Source organism: Trachurus trachurus (assembly GCF_905171665.1).
Source record: "Trachurus trachurus genome assembly, chromosome: 6".
Classification (NCBI taxonomy): Eukaryota; Metazoa; Chordata; class Actinopteri; order Carangiformes; family Carangidae; genus Trachurus; species Trachurus trachurus.
In genome coordinates, this window is record NC_139897.1 from 8,200,848 (window position 1) to 8,221,304 (window position 20,457).

The 20,457-nt window shown below is 44.1% G+C and overlaps 1 protein-coding gene across 1 annotated transcript in view; it reads right to left on the reverse strand.

Moving 5' to 3' along the window:
• Positions 1-20,457, reverse strand: part of LOC310987720 (A disintegrin and metalloproteinase with thrombospondin motifs 20) — a 140,016-nt gene that overhangs the window by 37,389 nt on the left and 82,170 nt on the right. Inside the window, exons 14-23 of the mRNA XM_083974119.1 lie at positions 11,820-11,965; positions 11,372-11,553; positions 10,291-10,427; positions 9,540-9,657; positions 5,600-5,695; positions 3,021-3,187; positions 2,767-2,896; positions 1,785-1,911; positions 1,474-1,684; positions 452-616 (exon numbers count right to left, since the gene is read on the reverse strand). Coding sequence (XP_083830245.1) covers positions 452-616; positions 1,474-1,684; positions 1,785-1,911; positions 2,767-2,896; positions 3,021-3,187; positions 5,600-5,695; positions 9,540-9,657; positions 10,291-10,427; positions 11,372-11,553; positions 11,820-11,965 — 1,479 coding nt within the window. The remainder of the gene's footprint in view (positions 1-451; positions 617-1,473; positions 1,685-1,784; positions 1,912-2,766; positions 2,897-3,020; positions 3,188-5,599; positions 5,696-9,539; positions 9,658-10,290; positions 10,428-11,371; positions 11,554-11,819; positions 11,966-20,457) is intronic.

Sequence of the window (20,457 nt, forward strand, 5' to 3'; positions counted from 1 at the left end):
CCTCTAAGTTGGTTACCTTTAATTATGTAACATTATGAAATCACTCCGCCCAGCAGCCATGTCTGGAATGTAGTTCCGACTACACATTTGCCTTGAAAATAACTCTGTCTAGTAATGTTACATTATTATTTCATAGCGTGGTGAATGTGCAGGTCACAACTTGTCCATGAGAGCGTTTTGGAGTTGTTGGATTGTGTATTTGATGAGTTTGATGAGAGAAAGCCCGGAAATACTGCGCGCCGTGCAGCGCTCACGCCTCTGCCCCGCCGATCTCAAAACAGCTTGCATTGACAATTAAAGGTAACAAACCTACAAGGGATTATGACAATAAGCGAATTTGCCAAAATGTTGAAAAATCCCTTTAACCTCTCTTAACAGGTATCTCTGCTAGAGGCTTATTTATTAGAGTTATTCTGGGGAGTCCAGTGTGTAGGTGTGTGACAGGGCTCACCTCGCTCCACTCGCTGACGGTCCACTTCGGGCACGGCTGCTCGTTGCAGGTCTCAGTCACCACCCTCTGGTATTCATTGCACTCCCTGTCTATCAGCCGTCTGCCCAGGTTGTTCATGCAGTAAGAATCTCTGCTGCGGCTCCCACGTCCACACGTCTTAGAGCACTGTTAGGGAGAATACATCAGCCATGTTAAACCCAGTCAGTTGTGTTTTTTTCTTTCTTTTATAACTCCACAAACATTAAAGGTACATTGTGTAGGAATTACTCCCATCTAGCGGTGCGGTTGTATATCGCAATCAACTCGATCGTATTTTTCATGCTGCATTCACGTGAAATTGGGCAGACGTCAGACGGACGACAGTCGCTGCACGTAACGGCATAAACAAGCCTCTATGTAAACAAGTGGTCTGTCAGCACGAGGCAAAACAATACACCTGACAATATGTTTTACCGGCTTTCTCTGGACTTCTGTGACTAAAATGACATCTGGTTTGTTACTGTTGTAACGCTCCATTCCTCCTCACTGCGTTACCGCGGTGACTTTTCAAAGACGCCACCTCGACCTGAGCCGACAGCTCCAGTGTCTCCGGTGAGTTTCCGTGGTTTCCTACCGTCACGCTGCCACTGAACGTAAAAACATGGCGACACCACATGGCAGCCAGCACCGAGCTTACCCGCTCCATGTAGATATGAATGATATGAACGACAAATTCAGAGCTGAAAGGAACACTTCAGTTTGTTGATGGGGGTGGATTACTGATTAATGAAAAACATACTTTTGAACAAAATAATCGATTTTCATGAATAGATAACAAGAGAAGCTACAGTACACAATGTCCCTTTAAATAATCAAAATGAAATTATTGTGCAGATCAGAAACAGTGGTCATATTTTTCGCTGTAAGCAGAAGAAACTTTGTCTCTTCTGCTTACAGCGAAAAATAGCATGAATTTTTTTAGCACAATTTAGGTCTTGATCTTGTTTTCCGTTGCTTTTTGTGTAAATGTTTCACTGACTGACCTGTGACCAGGCGCTGTACTGCCAGTTCTTCAGCAGACAGTCCCCGCGGCAGGGCTCTCTGGTCTGGGGTTTCGCGACGTCTCCACACATACCGGCCTCCATCCTCTCACTCTGTCTCTTCACCAGGTTGTACTTCATACACTGAACGTCCAGGCTGCGGTAGCCGGGACCACATTTAGCAGAACATTCGCTCTTTCCAGCAACGTGCCACCTGTGTGAGAGGAGATGTTAGAAAAAAAAAAAGTTTGGCTATTTGTTGCTCTGCAGGAATCTCTGTCTCGGTGGGAGTATGCGTGTGTCTCATGGCGCACCTGACTTCACAGTCGGTGTTGCAGGGCTCAGTGACAGCAACAGGACGAGGTAAATGTTCACAGCGCTGGTCGGACACTTCGAGGTGATCGCTCTTACGCACGCACACCGACTTCCGCCTCCGCTCACCTGCAGGGACGCACATGAAGTACAGTCCATCAAATCACACAACATCTGGCACACTTCTGCTTTAACTAGACTGATCAGCCTTCTGACATTAACTCCATCTTGGTAGTCTTAAGAGGTCCCGCTGGTTTCAGATGTCTCTTTGCTGGATCCCACTGTGCACTCTGACCCACTGCCAGTCTGACTGGTCTGCCTCTAGAGCGGAGGTTTGAGGGGTTAGTGGGGTTAAGGGCCAGGTCAAGGGGAAGGTGTTGGTCGATGTGGTTGGCTGGGGTCACGCTGGGGTTGCCAGGAGGGGGATTTATGTTAGGTGGGGGTGAGTGAGCAGGGGTGTGTGGGTAAGTGATGCTAGAGAAATGGGGATCTTAATGTTCACTGAAACAGATTCCAAGTTATAGGAGCTTAAAGATGCATCATGCATCATCAAACTTCACTCTCTTTCCAGAGTTTTGAGGGTAAACTATGGTGCTTTATATTAATGGTATATATCCTTAATGCAATAGTGATGTTGCCATATGTTAGCTATAAGGGGACATACTATTATCACATATATACTGTACATCCTCTGGAAAATGTGAAAATGTAAGTTTTAAAATGCAAAACAGCATACATTATATTGGATAAGTGGGTAGAAATAAAGACAAGATTTATTTAGCAAGGCAAATACTGCAATTTGTGAAATAACGTTACACAAAAAAGTGCATTATATGCACTTTTGCATGTATCACAACATCACAAAAGCTCACTGACGTCTTGTGTAATAGCAAAGCTTTATGGGATTCACAGTAGCCTAAGAGAAAATGTTCATATTCTTGTTCACATGTGCAGACAGATTTTGATGCCAGGCTGAGATCGTACCCTGACAGATGCGGCTGCATTCGAGCCAGGAGCCTGAGGGATCCCACACAAACTGCTCCCTGTGTTCCTCTATGGGTATGTTGAAGGAGTAACGGACGTCTGGGTTATAGAGGTTCCCCACACACAAGACCTGTGGAGAAAATGGTGGAAAACAGAAATCAAGTTCAACAAGACTGAATCAGAATAATATTCACTACAAGTAAGGAAGGATTAAAACTGAAAAAGTAAACAAATGAGCCACTTTCTGTTAATACCTGTAGAACGAGCTCCTCCTCGATGCGGTCAGTGCAGTTGATGCGTTCTACTTTAGTGTCCGAGCCGCTGTACTCGATGACAATTCCCTTGAAGGTGATTTCCCTTTTGAACATGGCCACCACAAAGTTCCCATTCAAGAGTGAGTTGGACTGGCTGTCAGCTAATGCTGGGATAAGAAACAAACAGATAAAAACAACACATAAACCACAAAACACTAAACAACACATAACTCCAAATGTGAAAGAATTCAGCTCGAGAGAAGGAATGTTTGGCTCGGAAAACGAGTTCGTCTCTTGTGGAACTGGGGTTTTGGGAATGTTTACGAGATGTGGCATTTATCAGTTCTGGCCACATGTTAAGTAAACAGCCTTCGACCGGCCATCCCATTGTTCTGTGAAGCTGTCGTATGCTGAAATTGCACTTATTTGCAGTTAGTCTGCGTGACTCTTCTTAATGACTGACGCTGCAATGCAAACAATAGTGGCTGCTAATACAAATAAGCACATGAACACACATGCATACAACAACATACACAGGGACTTATAGACTCTCACACTTGGCAAACGAACACACAAACACAAAATAAACACACGCCACCTTTTTTTTTTGAGACCGCAAACACTACAGTTCCAAGAAACATGCAGTCAATTACAATCTGGGGGAGCAAAGCAAAACAATGTATTTGATCAAGACTGAGGACGTAGCTTTGTTTATACTTGAGTCTGCACATTGTTGGGTAACAGATGGCATGGAGTTTGACAGTGATCTACTGACTCTGCTTGTCATCATTGATGCTTTCCAGCAATGGGGAAAAAAAAGCAATGTCTCAGCTGAATATGTGCGTGTATGGAGCCACACACACACATGTTGTGAATTTTAATATATGAAAGTCCTACAGCGAAAAACTGACACCTGAATGTTTTAACATGAAAAATCACAAATCACTCTTCTTAATACTTTGTTTTCTTAGAGATGGGTCACCAGCATCAAGTGCCTTAATAAAAAACAGCTTCATTCCACCCCATAGACTCTCAGAGTCGACTGGAAGAATGAAACACCCTGTTGTATTCTACAGGACCTGGTATTTCTGGAGTTCCCTTGGGAACTATAATTGTGAACTGCTTTTCTTGTGTGACAAAGCACAGGTGTGCTCTGTCTGAGGTCAATATAAGCTCAAGGATTCCCCTCTCTCTCTCTGAGGGGAGAGACAGAAAAAACAGCAGAGCATACTGTGTGCCGAGTCGTTTTCTCCCATTTGCACCAAAAAGTCAGGTGAATAAAATCTTCTTAGATGAGGTTGTGAATATTCTCATTTGTCCAGGTCATAGTTATCTCAAGGAAATTTAAATCGAATGCAACTGGATTTAAATCGAATGCATCTGACCAGGCTGAGACTGGTCCCAGCCTGGTCAGATGCGTCCATGAACTGATGAAGCCTCTTGGATGAGAGGTGAAACGTCTCTAGACAAATAACCAAGTCTAGTTGCATTCGATTTAAATTTCCTTGAGACTTCTTAGATGAGACTTCACAAATTGTTTCCCCATAAAGAAACACAGACCATGCAGCAGAGACACGCTCTAAAAGGGATAAATAATGTAAGAGACTGAATAAATATGGTAAATAAAACTAAGCAGATAGGGCCCGATTTCTGTATTTCTGAGTTGCAAAATCGAGGAGCCATTATTTCAAAAGTGCGGCCTCCTTTTTATGTTGAGGAGCGCGGCGATCTCCTCAAAAGACTTTGAACGCACTGTGCCGACCCCAGGTGACAACTCTGGCAGGGCGCAGCAGATACCGCACTCGCCGGCGGCGGCAGTCGGCAGCGGCAGCAGCAGCAGCAGCGGGGGGTCGACCTTTTCGCAGCGGAGCGGCGATGAGGCCGCGCCAGATGTGTTTTCAGACCATTTGACTTAAAACATCTTGAACCTGACGTGAACCATCTAAAAAATGGGCACCCACCCTTACAACATCGGCACAACTCTGCTTTCCTGTTTTCTTTTTTGCTCTCTCCCTCTGTGTGTGTGTGTGTGTGTCGCTCTCACATGCAAGCATACGCACAGACATAACCACACACACACACAGAGAGACACACACTGAGCCCGGTGGGTCCATCTAACCCTATACCCCTATATCTACTTTCATGCGGCCTGGGCTCCACATGCCTCTAATTAGCACCTATCGCAGCCTCATTTATCTTTCTCCGGGGCTGACACTCCATTTGCTTTCCCAACCAACCTTATGAGCAGATGGACCAACGCCCTGACACATTTCCTCCATAATACACTCAGTACAAATGACAGTTTCCTTTTCCTTCAAGAAAATGGTTTGACAACAGTTTAGCCCAGCCCTCCTTGACTAAAAGCCTGCCTCTCCAGCTGCGGGTCACCAAGTCTGGGTGGTTTATGGTCATGTTAGGGGATAATGGCATTGACCTAGTAGATGAGAAGTGAAGGGCTGTAATAAATACATCTTATTAGGTTGGACTGCTTCCATTATGGATTGATTTCCTTGAGTAAAAAAAAACTGCAACTTGATACAGCGTTGCTTGAACCCCACAACTCTGCACAACGCACTCACCGAGGTAGTTGTCGTCTTCTGGCTTTCCAGAGTAACTGACTTGTTTGATATCGATGTTGGTGGCTCCCGCTGGGATCCGCACCACTGTGTTGTAACCTGCAGAGGACGGAAGGGACGGACAAAAACAAAAAAGAGAATGAGAAGACAGCGCATGGAAAGTCACACAGTTTTTCCAGAAGGTCTCAGAGGGGAAGACGGTAGCCACAATAACAGCAGAGAGAAGTCCCACCTTGATTTTCATAATAGTTTCACTATGCTGAACCCAAAACCCCAGTCAGGGAAGTCCGGTTCCAGCCACTGGGGATTTAAATGTCACACTTGGAAAAATACAAAAAAAAAAAGGTCTTGTCCTCTCAAATAACCTGCAGGAGGCCTTGTTTTAGTCTCAGAGGCCCGACCGTGAAATGATATGTAATTATTCCCTGGACTTACCTTTGGCCTGTAATTACCACACTGGGCCTGTTGTCCCATGATAAACTAACATAGAAAATGAGTGAGCATGAGAGAGAGGGAGAGAGGGCACATCAGAGGTGACAACAAAATCATAGGGATGAAAATGAAATAAGCAAGACATGAATACAATGAAGGCGGAGGAGATAAGGCTAGAATTACTAGATTTCAAACTGCTTTTTTCTTTTCAATAAACTGAAATAATTCATGGCAGCAAATATCAAAAACTGTGATATTAAATGTTTGCTTTGATTTGTCCTGTTCTTAATCATTCATCCAGGTTTGGTTTTGGGCTGCTTGTGTTTGCTTTCTTTTATTAATTTATTAAAGTATAGAGCTACATTCTCAAAACTGAGGCTACTGTTAAAAAAAAGTTGTCTTGTTATTGTTTTGAAACCCAGTTATCATGTCAGTATTAGTATCTAATACAAATTCCAAACAAGAGAGATGAAAGGGAAGCAGCATTGATAATGAATGTAACATTGGACAATTGGAAAAAGGAGAGAGCAGATGAGACACTGTTTCTTCCTCAGCTTGTGTCCAATCAGCAGAGTGGTAACTTCTTATTGTTTATAGCAAAAGTGAGAATTACACAGGTGGAAACATTTCACCACGATGAAAAGCTGTTTGGTGTTTTATGCATCAGGTCAATCAAACTCTGAAAATTCAAAACTGACAGTGTGCTGTGTGATAAAGGCTGGTGGACATGTAGAGTAAGAAACTATTATGTTTTTTCATCATCAGATGATTTGAACCTACAGCCATTTCCTCCGCTGTCACCCAGCCTTCAAACCACTTGGTGTCGCTTTCAAAATAAAAGCTGCATGGAATGAGAGGAAAGGTGAGAGCTGGTGTTATATGATGGTTAGCCTGACACCTTGAGCCACTCGGGGGCAGCACTTGGTTTACACATCTTCCTCTCATCAGCCACTGTTTTTTTTTTTTTTCCCCCACATACACACACAAATAAGCACATGCATCCAGCGGGATGTCATAACAAGCCGTGTCAGCCTTGACAGAGAAACGTTTTCATTTTGAGGCCAATTTGCACATGAAGCTATTTTTCATTCATAAACATCACTCTGAAACAAAATCACAAATTCCTTCACAATAAAACCAGAACCTTTACACAGCTTCTCTGTTTCTAGTTTCCCTGTCACTGCTTGTCTTGCTTCATGTCAAATTCCCTCTCTAACCACTGGGGACAGGATAAGCTGATAAAAATACAGGGGGCAGGAGAACTTTAGAAACCAGCAGCACGGTCCCCCTCTGAGGAAACATGGGATCCACAACCCACAACAGGCCTCTCAGATCCTCCAGCTTAGCTACTGACCATACACGCAATCCTCCGCCACCACACTCTGACCCAGAAATGAACAGTAAACACAGCACACCACCATAGGGAAACACACACACACAGCCATGCTACACTTAGGGAATGCTGGGGTTAACCTCAAACATGATTCTATCTGCCACTAGGAAGAAAGAAGATGATGCAGTATTAATAGCCTGCAGAGGAAAATTAGAAGGCGTCACAAGCTCACTGTGGTGACAGAGGATACAGGCCCAGTTGATGGCAAACATTTGCTTGTTCCGCAGTTACAGTGATGGTTTTATTTTACCAATCTGAGACGGGACACATTCGATCGTCACGCAAGGCTTTAGCTGCATAGAAACACAAGTCCACCTACGTCTCAGTTACAGTGTACAGGCATTCAGTCTTGTGCAGCTGTTTATGAGAAGTTAACAGGCTGCCTTTATCCAGAGCTGCAGACATGAGTGTTGAAGCTTGGACTGTGTCAAATCAGACTCAAGTGAAAGTTTAATTTAGATGATTTGATTTCTCCATCCAATTAGTTGATGCCACTTGATTGGCATGATGGTGATGGACACCAGACCTGTTGTCTTTCATGAGTTGCACAGGTAAAACCCATCATCTACTGTAGGCTGCCACACATTTGGTGTCTGTTGGGTCAGGCCATTGTTGAGTCAATAGTTAGTCTGAAGTGGACATTGATTTATGGTTTAACAGCTTTGACTTGATTGAGACTAATTGAGAAAAATATCCAAGACATATGCGCTGAAAGGACTAGCTTTCAGTTGTGTAGAAAAAAAACATGAACATGTTTTAAAGGAGACATATGATGTAACCTTTCCACAAATTAAAACAGTTCTCAGGTGTCTTAAAGACATGTCTGGGAAATGCTTTGGTCAAAATACCTCAAGGATCAAACATCACAGCTCTTTTCATCCTCTCAAAACAGCCCTGTTCAGAACAGCTGGTTTCAGAGCCTGTCCCTTTAAATGCAAATGAACAACTGCTTGCCCGGCCCCAATCCTAGGGAGCCTGAACATTACAGATTTTGTCTTCTCTTATCTTGTCAATTCTCACATTTTGGGGGCCGGAAGGCAAGACAAACACCCAAATATATGTTAAAGAGCCTTCAAAAGGTGATATTTCCATAATATGTCCCCTTTAACACCTTGAACAACATTAAATGTTGCATCATGTCTCTGGTCAATATTAAGAAACTTGACTTGCAATTTGCTTTCTTCACAAGACAAAGAAGCAGATCTTTTATTTCCTCAGAATGCAGTTTGACTGGTGTGATGAAAGGAAAGAAATGTCAAGACAAAGACAAAGAAAAAAAAGGAATTAGACTTGGATAGATACTAAGAAATAGAGAGACAGCAAACAAAAAAAGGACAAAAGGGTGAAATACAGAGAGACAGAGAGACAGGCCCAGACCCAGGAGCAGAGGGATATCCTGCCTGGGCTGCACTCCCACTTGTGTTCTCTTTCTTAAGGTTAAGCCAGATTTTCAGGGCTGAGGTCGGTGTCTGGTTTGGTTCAATACAGTCCTCAAACCCTGTACCCTTCAACAGCCAACAGACTGGAAAAAAGAAAGCAGATGGATAGAGACACCAAAGCTCAGCGCCAAACTAATGCGAAGTAAACATGACAGAGGCCACACCCAGAGCTTTTATGCTAATGTTTCTGCTGCTTTGCTGCCCAGATTTAAAAAAGGGGGTTGGATGCAATCAGCAGTTGGCACGAACCGGAGCGGCGCATTAAGAAGGACAGTTCAAAGGGAGGATGTCAGGTTTGTGTTTGCTATCGAAAAAGACCTGACGGAGGGAGATCGCTGTGTTAAATCAGTTTCTAAAGCTTTTGAGGAATTTGGTGATCTGCATTTTTCCAAATGTGGCAGAGGCACGTATTACTGGCTGAAAAAAATCAGGCTTAATACGTTTAAACATAAGCAGGCATGACATCAGTGACTAATATGAGCAGAGAGCATGTCAGCGTTGCAGCCACATGAAGCTGAAGTCTTTCTTAGCCCCTCTATGTTTACTTGTGTATCAGATACGCCATACGTCATCTGCAGGGCTGCAGTGCTGACACGCAGTATGTTTAATAGCAACACCTTTTTTTGTAAACGTTCGGCTATTAGCGTACTGTGCGTGTAATCTGAGCGGCGGGACTTACCGTACTGCGCGTCGTTGAAGGTCCCCGCCAGGGTTTTACACGACGAGTTGTCCCCACCACACACTCCGCACTTGTCATTCCTGGCCTTCGAGTTGAGGACGTGGTCGCAGCCCGCTTGCTGAAGAGGCACAGATAGAGGAGAAGGTTGGAAATGTGCGATTTGGTTGAATGTTGGTTGAAGTGTAGATGTTGTTAGGAAAATGTAATCTGGTCACAAAGGAATAAATGCAAGTGTATCTGAATATGAGGTGTAAACATTTCACTGAAACTGTAACCATCATCCTTTCCAATGAAGAAAACTGAGATGGATCAGATTGCTATGTTTATATTTCTGTCAGCATCATTGTTATTTCTCATCAATCAATATGTAGCTTTGACACAGATGAACACATTTGCCTGCATGCAAAGATAGAGTGACAATGAGATGAGGTTACATCAAATGAGGTTGATGTAAATGTTGAAGCCTGGGTTTTGGGTTTGCCTGTGTGAGTTCATTAAAAAAAGAAGAGACAGAAAAACTAAACAAAAAATAAAAATAAAAAGTAACAAATCTGAATTACACTTGAACTATTTCAGTTTTTATAAGATTTGTTGTAATATATATCTTAAGTGTTTTGAAGCTCTGATCAGACATATCAGATGTACTGTAATGCAATAAGTGCTTTTCTTAATTTCAATAATAAAATTCTTTTTTCAAAAAAAAGAAAAGAAAAGAAAAAAGAAAGAAAAGAAGAGAGACAGACAGATATACCCTGCAGAGGCCTTGGACGCAGATGTCATAAGTGTCTGGCCCACACGGAGTGCCGTCGATGACGCGGTCCTTCAGCTGATAATACGCCATAGTCCCGGCGACCCGGCAGAAGAGCTTACAGCGATCCTTCATTAGGACTGTATGGAGAGAGAGAGAACCCATTTACATTACATCTCATTGCCAAAACCGTCTGTGAGTTTCTTGGAAATAATGTCTTGACATTGCATTGGCTCCAGGGTTTTGGCCTGCTCGCTTTGTACAACATCAATTAAATGAATGAATCACTTGCAGTAACTTAGACATGGTGGTCTAAGCCAGATGGTAATCTCGTGTGGCTGGGCGAGCCAATCGCAGCAAAGGAATGAGATACGGCTGCAAGAGGGACAGCTGCCAGGAGGTTCGTATGGAGGGGCTGCGTGCTGCTTTCATGTTGCTGTTGTTTAATGTCAACTAAAGGGTTACCCACAGGGCACTGCTTCATGTATTAGCATCAGGTATTGCATCCAAATAATGACAAAGAGAAGAAACACAGGTTTCAGAAACACATTTCTGAGGGAGAGTCTGGCCTCATCCCCGTTGTAAGCGTTTGGGGGTGGGCGGGAGCTGGGCGGGAGTAGTAGCGTTGACAGACAACCCCATTCAGCCAATCAGCAAGTTGGTGTAGTGACGGGGCTTTGCACCAGTCGGTCCCTGATTGGCCAACGTGCTGTGTCAATCACAGCGGCGACGCTGATTGGCTCGGCCTTCTGAGGGTTTCAGGCCAAACGCTTACAACGGGGATGAGGCCAGACTCTCCCTCAGAAATGAAATGAATTGCATTTCCGGGAGCGGCTGGTTTACGAGGCTACTGGGATTATGGCAATGGGCCAATTTGCCAAAATGTTGAACTATCCCTTTAAACTCAACATACCTGCTACATACATTACATACTCACTGCATGAGAGGGTTACACAGGTCTAAATGCTGATAATCATAAGTATGATGAACAACTGGCCTACACTGGACTGTATAATTGGATGTAAATAGTATCCTTCTTTGATGGTGCAGGACAATTGAAGTGGGATGATGTTGGTGTACTCACTGCCACTGTACTTGGGCACCCAGCGGACGGTTGGAGGTAGACCGTTGATGTTGAAGTGCTTGCCATCGAAGTGAGAGCACTGCTCTTCGCGGAAGTCTTTGCGCCCTCGCGGACATGGCTCAGTGTTGCAGGAGCGAAACTTCATCCTCCGACCCACGCAGAACTTACCGCCGTTCCTCGGCCTGGTGAAAGAGAAGACGGATCACAGAGGCACAGCGCTCAATTCTCAATTCTCATGTTTGCTCTTGTTTGTTTGACTGGTGCTTTGTGACTTCAAAACCGGCAACGTTGAAATTCACACTGAAAACATGTTTTCTTTGGGACTCACTGAATCTGACACAGGTTTGTTCACAATTCTCTTGCTCCTGTTCTTACCAGTCCAGAGTCTTACACATATTTACAGTCTGTAATCACTTTATTTGTCTTGAACTGTCTGACTCCTCCTTACTCAGGCTTGTTGCAGTCTCTGATGGTGTTCCTGGTTCCTCCACCGCAGGACCTGGAACAAGCACTGTAGGGCCCCCAGGGACCCCACTCTCCATGAACTGGCTGCAGGTCCAACTCCTTGTTTACACACATTCCATGTCTGCAATACTGCATGTAAACAAACACACAAACAGACACAGGGATCCCGTTAGAATCGATGACTACTGCGGCTCCTCCTGAACACAGACGTGACCTGCGTGGAGTTTTACTGCAGAGTCAGAGCACACACAGCTGGGAGCGGTGTTCTTCTTTGCCTTCTTAATCCTCTGTTTAGATCTACGGCTACGTTTTAAAAGAAATCCTAATTCGGCTTTTGTTTACCCTCAGGGACTGTGTCCAACTCCTCCAGCTGTCAAAAGAGAAATGGAAGCACGAGGGAGAGACGTGGATACAGGAAGAGAATGACAAGAAAAGACATGTGTCAATGGGAGAAACCTAAAACTGCTATCTACAGTGTGTGCTACCATTGTTTACACTGTCAAATGCTTTGTGTTTTGGAAAGATCTGACTTAATAGTTGAGTTTTAGGGCTTTTCAAACTGATTCCAAACTGAAACCAATCCAGTGATGATGAGAAGAAAGGATTCATCGATACAATATGGAAATCTACAGTGCGTTGCAACAATAATCTAATGAAAACAATGGCAGTTTGAGACTCACAGAAGCAGTCAAGTGTATCACTACTTGGCGAAACATACCATTCCATGAACTCCCTTTGTTTCCTCAGTCTTAGCGTTTTTCACATGGACTGTGTTTTCACATAAGCCTGATTCAACAAAATTAGTTTAGCCACAAAGAGAGAGCATGTGAAAAACAATACGAAATCCATCTCTCAGGCCAGAGACGATGGAGCGAATCAATCTTCAGCTTAGATTGTGAATATAAAATTACGTAATATGCATCCATAATACAGCAGACCCAGAAAATAATAAGGCGCCTAGTATCAAACTGTTTTTACCCGCTCGCCAACCTTTGCCAAGAAGTGCTAACACTGCTTTCATAAGCGAAGCACGGCAGGCCCATTTCCCTTTGTGTGTAACCAAATCCCTGTCCCAGTGACTAAGATATCGGAGGGTCCTGTTCACTGAAGGAATGCAGGACAAGACGGCGTCTGTCTGGGTACGTAACCCGTCATCCGGGCACACAGGCACGAGGAGCGGTGGCACCACGATAAGGAAACTCTAGAGTCGTGATAACAAGAGGAACAAAGTTCATTACTGGCTTGACATCAGGAACTCCAGTCTCCTATTCAGCTGAGGATCTGCTGAGGTACACATCTTTAAGACTGTGAGGAACGGGAGGATGCTCCCTCAGTTTGTTAATGCACACTGTGTTTCTGAGTTCAGTTTGTTAAAGGAATAGTTCACCAAAAAATGAAATTCAGTCATTAGTGACTCACCCTCATGCTGATGAATACTAGTTCTAGGAGTAGTTTTTTTATTCCTCAAAGTGCATCTGGAGACCTGGGAAGCCATTTTGTAGTCCAATGAAAACTTTATATGAGAAAAATAGGGCCCAACACAAAAACGTCCATAAAACTACACAAAAACCATTTAATATTCCTCCACACTGCTCGTCCACTGCAATCCAAGTGTCCTGAAGGGATATAGTCCAGAGTTTACTCGAACCGACGTCATTTAGGACATTTTTACACTTGCCTCAATGACGTTGTTTCGGGTAAACTCTGGACTATATCCCTTCAGGACATTTGGATTGCCACAGACGAGCAGTATGGAGGAATATGAAATGGTTTTTGTGTAGTTTTATGGACGTTTTTGTGTCGGGCGCTATTAATCTCATATAAAGTTTTCATTGGACTACGAACCAGCCTCCCAGGTCTCCAGATGCACTTTGAGGAATAAAAAACTACTCCGGAGTATTCATCAGCATGAGGTTGAGTCACTAATGACTGAATTTCATTTTTTGGTGAACTATTCCTTTAAGGTTGATCCAGATGGGAAGTACACCTGCTATCATTTCAGCTGGCCACACGCCAAGATATTCAATCCCTTAAAAAAACAACAAAAAAACATAATACTCTTCAGAACTGAGAACAGAACCAGAACCATATGAGATCCACTTCAGTGGATTTTCATAATTATGCTAATAAAAGGATATCAATCAAAGCCATCACCCGGCCGGCATCGTTAAGCCGGCCAGTTCCTGCTCTGAAACTAATTTGCAACTTGCCGTCATTATCTCAGGTGAACACCTGCAAAAGTGCAAAGTCATACACACAAACACATGTAAACATACACAGAGAATCTGGCACCGCAACCTCGACCATCCCTTGTTTGCATCTAATGATGGAGTGTAAAGTCTGCGCACAATGACAGACAGGTGTTAACAGCTGCAGGCTATGGGCTAAACACACCACAGACATTTCCATAATCCAGACCTGGTTTGAGTAACGGCCTCACCCTTTCTTCCTCTCCGAGTCAACTGTACATGCAAACTGAAGGCACTGATCATTTTGCACGTGCACAAATGATGAATTAATAGAAAGCACTACAAAGAATGCGATAAAACATCCATGAGAGGAAATAGATTCCACACCACAGGAAGGAAAACAGGTGTCTGTTAGTTGAGCAATGTGATCTGGTAAAAGAGCTAAACAATCAGAGGTCATGAAATTGTCACAGAAACACATTTAAAGAAGTAAATCCTGAGTTTGCCTTTGTCACAACAAAGAGTTTCCCTCCTCTTATAGCTCTCACATCCCCCTCCCCCCACCTCATCTCCTGGACTGACAACCCAGACCTGGGCATCCCCTTCTATATACGTCCTCTCCACTGCCACCCATCCCCCCCCTTATCCCCTTATGGGAAATTGCAAAGGGCCACGACGCAGGGACCACCGCGGTGCAACCGGGAGGCGGGACCCGAGGAGCTGTCAAACACAAGGAGGACTGTCTGTCAGAGAGGACCAAAGCCTGTGTAAGCCTCTGAGGCATTCCACTCCCCCCGCTGGCACTCTGTGTTTACAACCGTTTTGTTTGGCTTGAAAAGGTGATGTGGGTGAAAAGAAGAAAGAAGGAGGGGAGGGGGGCTGGGGGGTGGAAGGAAAAAAACATCTGTGCGAGATGATGTATGTGTGTGTGTGTGTATGTATGTGCACATATGTGAATGTGTGTTAAGTGGGAGAGTCATTGCTGTGTGTGTGTGTGTGTGTGGAGGCATCTGGGGGCCACGCTCATTTCCAATTAGCCTCTCTTTCCGCAGTGCACAAACACACTCTTGGGGAAACACCGAGGTGAGAGGTATAGGTCTTGACAAAAGCTCAAACAAGCATTAGGGACACCGGCAGACCACTTTCCTGGAAACATTGGCCAAATTTGCCCTCAATTGGGAATGTGGTGAGACATTTGAAGCTCTTGTGAGAGGAACCTGTCCAGCTGTGACCAGCACGTGTTTCAAATTAGGAATTTCACAAAGACACACGCTGACTCACCAACACATACTCAGACATGTGCATGCACACATATATCACAGGCGCGCACAATACTGTATTGTACACCTATAACGACACGATGCCCTCGACTCTGCTCTCTAATCACACTCCGACAGTCGAAACAAAGTTTTCAAAAAACTCACACACGAGCACGGAGAGCTGCAGTCACCGGCGAGCTCAGCTGAGGACAGCGGCATCTGCTCGGAGCTCTTCAGCTGGCTGCTTTAGAGGTTAGCACCCTGTAATTGCCAGGAAACTGTTGCAGAGAGCACCTCATTTCTGAACTCCAAGCCATACATCACCGCAGGAATGAGAAGGCAGAGGACTGATTTTAAAAAGCCACCCCGCTCTTTCATTTTAACACGGCCATTTCCAAAAGGCATCGGCTTTCATGTTGCGGTGTCTTTCTCATGGCTCTCTGGGTTCGGAGTTCACTTTGGCCTTGGCCTGTTGTTGGGGGTTTGGTTCTGTGTCTGTGATGCTTTGCGGAGAGTCCTGTCTTCTTTACATTGCACGTGTAGAACAGGCGGCGATCCCAAAACTACGTCACTTGTTAAAAATGGCACAATATGGACCCCAGCTGGTCATTTTCAATAAGTCAGGATTTCCAGTCACGGGTCTAATAACTTGACCTTGAGGTGAGAGTTGATGAAATGCTGGTGAAGCTATACAGGAGTAGTTAAAGGGATAGTTCAACATTTTGGCATGTTTGGTAAATTCATGCAAAACTACTGATGCGGCAGTTTTTCGGCAAGCAATCTCTGCATTTGCCTCTGGAACAACTCTGTGTAATGTTCCATTACTATCTCATAGCGTGATGAATGTGCAGGTCACATCTTGTCCACCAGAGCGTTTTGGAGTTGTTGGATTGTGTATTTGATGAGTTTGATGAAGGAAACCAAGAAATCCCATTAGCCTCCGTAGCATAGCTCTGAGCAGCTCACGGCTCTGCTCCGCCGTTCTAAAAATAGATTGCACCGACAATTAAAGGTAACGAACCTACTCCTAAAACTATTGGGATTATGGCAATGGGCCAATTTGTTGAACTATCACTTTAAGGATTCTACACATTGGTCTCTTTACAAATAAGTCAGATGACAGTTGCTATTTTGAACTGGATCTCCACTGACTAAATTCTCAGCCAAGGCATAAATACATCACTGGGAGCGCTCCAGATTTCCTCTCCCCCTTGTGATTAAAGGCTGTGAAAAGGGGGGAGGAAGAGAGATGATGAGAAGGAGGAGAAGGTGACAAAGAGAGACAACATGAGGCAACCGTGACCCTGACCAACCTCTCCTTTTTACTGTATCTCCTCACTGTGTTTCCTACCCTCTCTGTCCTCTCTGTGATCCCTCCTTTCCTCACATGTTTCCACGAAGGGTGGTCATTAAAGTGAATGAGTAGTTTGGTCCCATCAGCTGTTTCATTCACCTGCATTTAGACACTTTTACTGTCGGCCTGTCTCGCTCAGTAGAGTACAACAGCTGAGACACACACACACACACACACACACACCTCTTATAATCTTTCAAAGCTGCACTCATTCATTTTTAACCAGCTTAATATCATGACAATTATTCACAATATTATTAAAGGGGAACTATGCAAGTCTGGTCACTTTTCTTCTGTTCTGCTAACCCTCCTTCTGTCATGTGCATTTGTTTTTAATGAAGCCGATGAGAAAGCAATCCATGGAGTGGTGGATAACGTTATATATCATTTACGATGTTACGATGTGTATGTTTGTGTATCTGTCATAAACAAAAGATTACGGGTTACAGGGCATGTCTGTGTTTCGGTGTTGCCGAGGCGAGAGCTGGGACACCGGGTCAGAGGCACTGATCCTGCAAGGTTGGTTTTCAGCCAAGAGACGCTAGGTGGAAGGCAGAGAGCCTCCATTCTCCTCTCATTTATTAAACCATCACAATTTCTCCAAAGCTGTTTAATTAAGGTAAAAATGAAGCACAGCTAAGGTAAAATCCTGCATAGTTCCTCTTTAAAATTAGGAAAATATTGGCACATGGTCACCACTGGCAACATTAGTTTCATTTGCATTCCTTTTTGTGTCTACCTGATGAATGTACCTGTATATCCAGAATGCACTCACATTTTAGCTCTCCTTAAAGCTCCACTATGCTCACCAGCTAATCATTAGCCTTTGCAAACTGCCTTTTATTGCAGGGGCAGGTAATAAGTGAATCAAAACAGTAACAGGTCCTTAAACTCAAACAGTGACCTAGAAACTAGGATATAATCAAGAAATGTAACACATTATGTGTGACACTTTTTTGTGCGTTTGATACTGCAAGCAGCACTTTTAATGCTGGCTACCATAGTGGTTTCAACTATTATAAATATTAATATAAAACTATTTATTATAGCATGTCAAAAGCCTGAACGTGCATCATTTATCATTTTGTTATTATTCACACCTTCTGCCAATTTCCTGTGAACAATTCATGGGTATAATAACTAAGTTGTAAGTTTTGAAAACACACTATAATGATGCAAATACAAAATCTTCTTCTTTCTCCACATCCAGCAATGAAAGCTCCACTCGCTACCTACCGGACACAGTAATTCCGTCAGCAAATTATGTGAATGCTAAAACAACAATCCTCTTGTCAGCCCAAATCCACAGATACGTCTGTGACGATGGCAAATCAAAGTGGCAACATCCTGCAAGTATCCAGAGATTAGCTGAGAGTGACACCGATACCAGTCTCACAACCCCCAAGCTCCGGTGCAGACACATGCACACACAAACACAAACACACACACACAGTCACGTTACACACCAACACACACACACCCTGTCCCAGCATCGTACGACAAGTCTGTCAGGCTGCCAGGGAGCTGCAGCCAACACTCACCGCCTCAGCCAGCAGACTCCATTCTGCCCGGGCTTCACTTTTCAAGACCTCACTATCTCGCTCTAATTGGCTGAAACCAGAGCAGGTCGTCGTTCCTTTTCTGAGGAATGTACTGGAAATGGAAAACAACTTCCCGTGTATTCACTTACACTAACCACTCAATTAAGTCCCTATTAAGACTATCTGACAGACCTTTTGAGGGTTTTACACATATTCAGTGTGTGCTCAATTGAGGGCTGGTATACTCGGTCTTCATATTGAGACAGGCAGATATGTTAGCACAGCAGAAGATGATTTGCATTTTATGTGACATCCAAGAGGTGGAGATGAAATTAATTTTGTGTTCTACTGTCCTTTCTATGACTCTATTAGACAAAAATTGTTTAGTAAGGTAGATCCAAATAACGAATTTGTGTGGTTAGACGATGCTGAGAAGCTAAAACAACTTTTTCAGTTTTTTCAGTATTTCTTGAAAAGGCTTGAGCACTGAGTACTGAAAGTAATCTGAAATTGTTTATTTATGTGTCACACCTGTGTGGCAGGTAATACCAACAGGAAGAACTGTCTAGTCTTTGTTTTTGTATCATTAAATGTGTCTTGTACCCCATATGGGATGGGCCACAGTAGTGGCATGACACGAAAATAAAAATTCGTTCATTCATTCATATTCAGAAGCTGAGTAGACAAAATCATGTCTTTTTTTTGCAACAACTTCCCTAGAAAACATCCAATATGACAACAAAACTGAGAACAATGAAAACTTTGACAAGAAAGCATCACAGTTTATTCAAGCTTTGTCACCACTTTTTCTTTTTTCTCTCTGCCACCCACTGAGCTATGACGTAGTGCGAAGCAGTGCAGGGATCTTCAAAGGGTGGGGATGTGGACAGAGGACCAAGCGGTCCCCGGCTGTGGCTTGACAGGCACTTATTGATCAAGCTGGCTGGCCCCTAATCTACACATACATGCACACAGACATACACGACTGGATGTATATGTGTGTGTATGTGTGTGTGTATGTGTGTGCATGCTTACAGTTAAAATGTGCATACTTACAGTTAAAATTAGATAATCTTGCAAGCATGCAAATTACAACACACAGGAGCATCCACACGTGTGCACTTGCGCACAAAATCAAAGACACACACACACAAACAGACGGACAAAGACGCACAGGCAGGGTCCTTTTGAAGAGTGAGAGGGACCGAAAAGGGGCGGAGGGGAGGGAGGGAGTTTGGGGGTGGGGGGGCGAGGAAGGGAGAAAGAGAGCAGGAGAAGAGAGGATGGAGGGGGGTGGGATGGGGTGGGGGGGTGGTGGCAGTATTTATAGACAACAAGTGATGGGATGCCCTCATTAGCGCACGGCCCACTGAGCTAGATGACATACGCCGCCAAGAGGTCATGTGACCGCATTACTCACTCTGGCGCCCTGTGAGAGCTAGGGCCCGTTGAGCAACAGAGAGGGAGCGAAGGGAGGGAAGTGCAGGGGGGGGGCGGGGGGGGGGGGAGTCAGAGGAGAAGGGAACACAGGGGGAGAAAAACTACCCATGAACCCTGCAGTGCCTATTGCCCTATTTCAACTAAGCTGTATACAAACAAACATTTTTTTTTCAGTCTTTATTTAGGGGACGTGCCTCTCAACCACTTTCTGAGCGCTGACCTCAATTACCCGCTTTGTTTCATAACCCAGTAGAACAAAAAACTTCTCCAACAGAGCCGGCACAGGAGGTGACAGCCTTTTTTTTTTACAAGAAATTATATTTCCAGTGTTATCCCTGAGAATGACATGGCGGCCTTTGGGCTAATGATAGGCCTGGAGAGACAGATCTTTAAAGGGGAGCTTTGGTTGCTAAGACAATACCTGCTGCTAGTTTTTTTTTTCCCCCATAGAGGCCATAGCTGTAATCCTCCACATCTGACACTGCCCTTCCTACACACACACACATATACACCCCCCCCCCCCCCCCCAGGGCCCTGCAGACACCTCAGAGCCAGGAGCTCGACCTAAGAGCCGGTAAAGCCTCAGACCTGAACCTCATGACTTCTTTGTAGAAAGAATGAGAGTGGGGTCAGGAGAAGTGGCGAGAAGGTGTGATAGGTGGAGTGCATTAAGAACGTCCATGGAAAGAGTGAAGGAGATGTTGATTTAAAAAAGTTGAATTTACATGTATGACCCATTCTGGGTCATATCAGACGTCAACTTAAAGTCAAAGGAAAAAAGTTTTTACTGTTCTCAAATGTAAAAATGCATCATATTGGACCCTCTACATTATTTAAG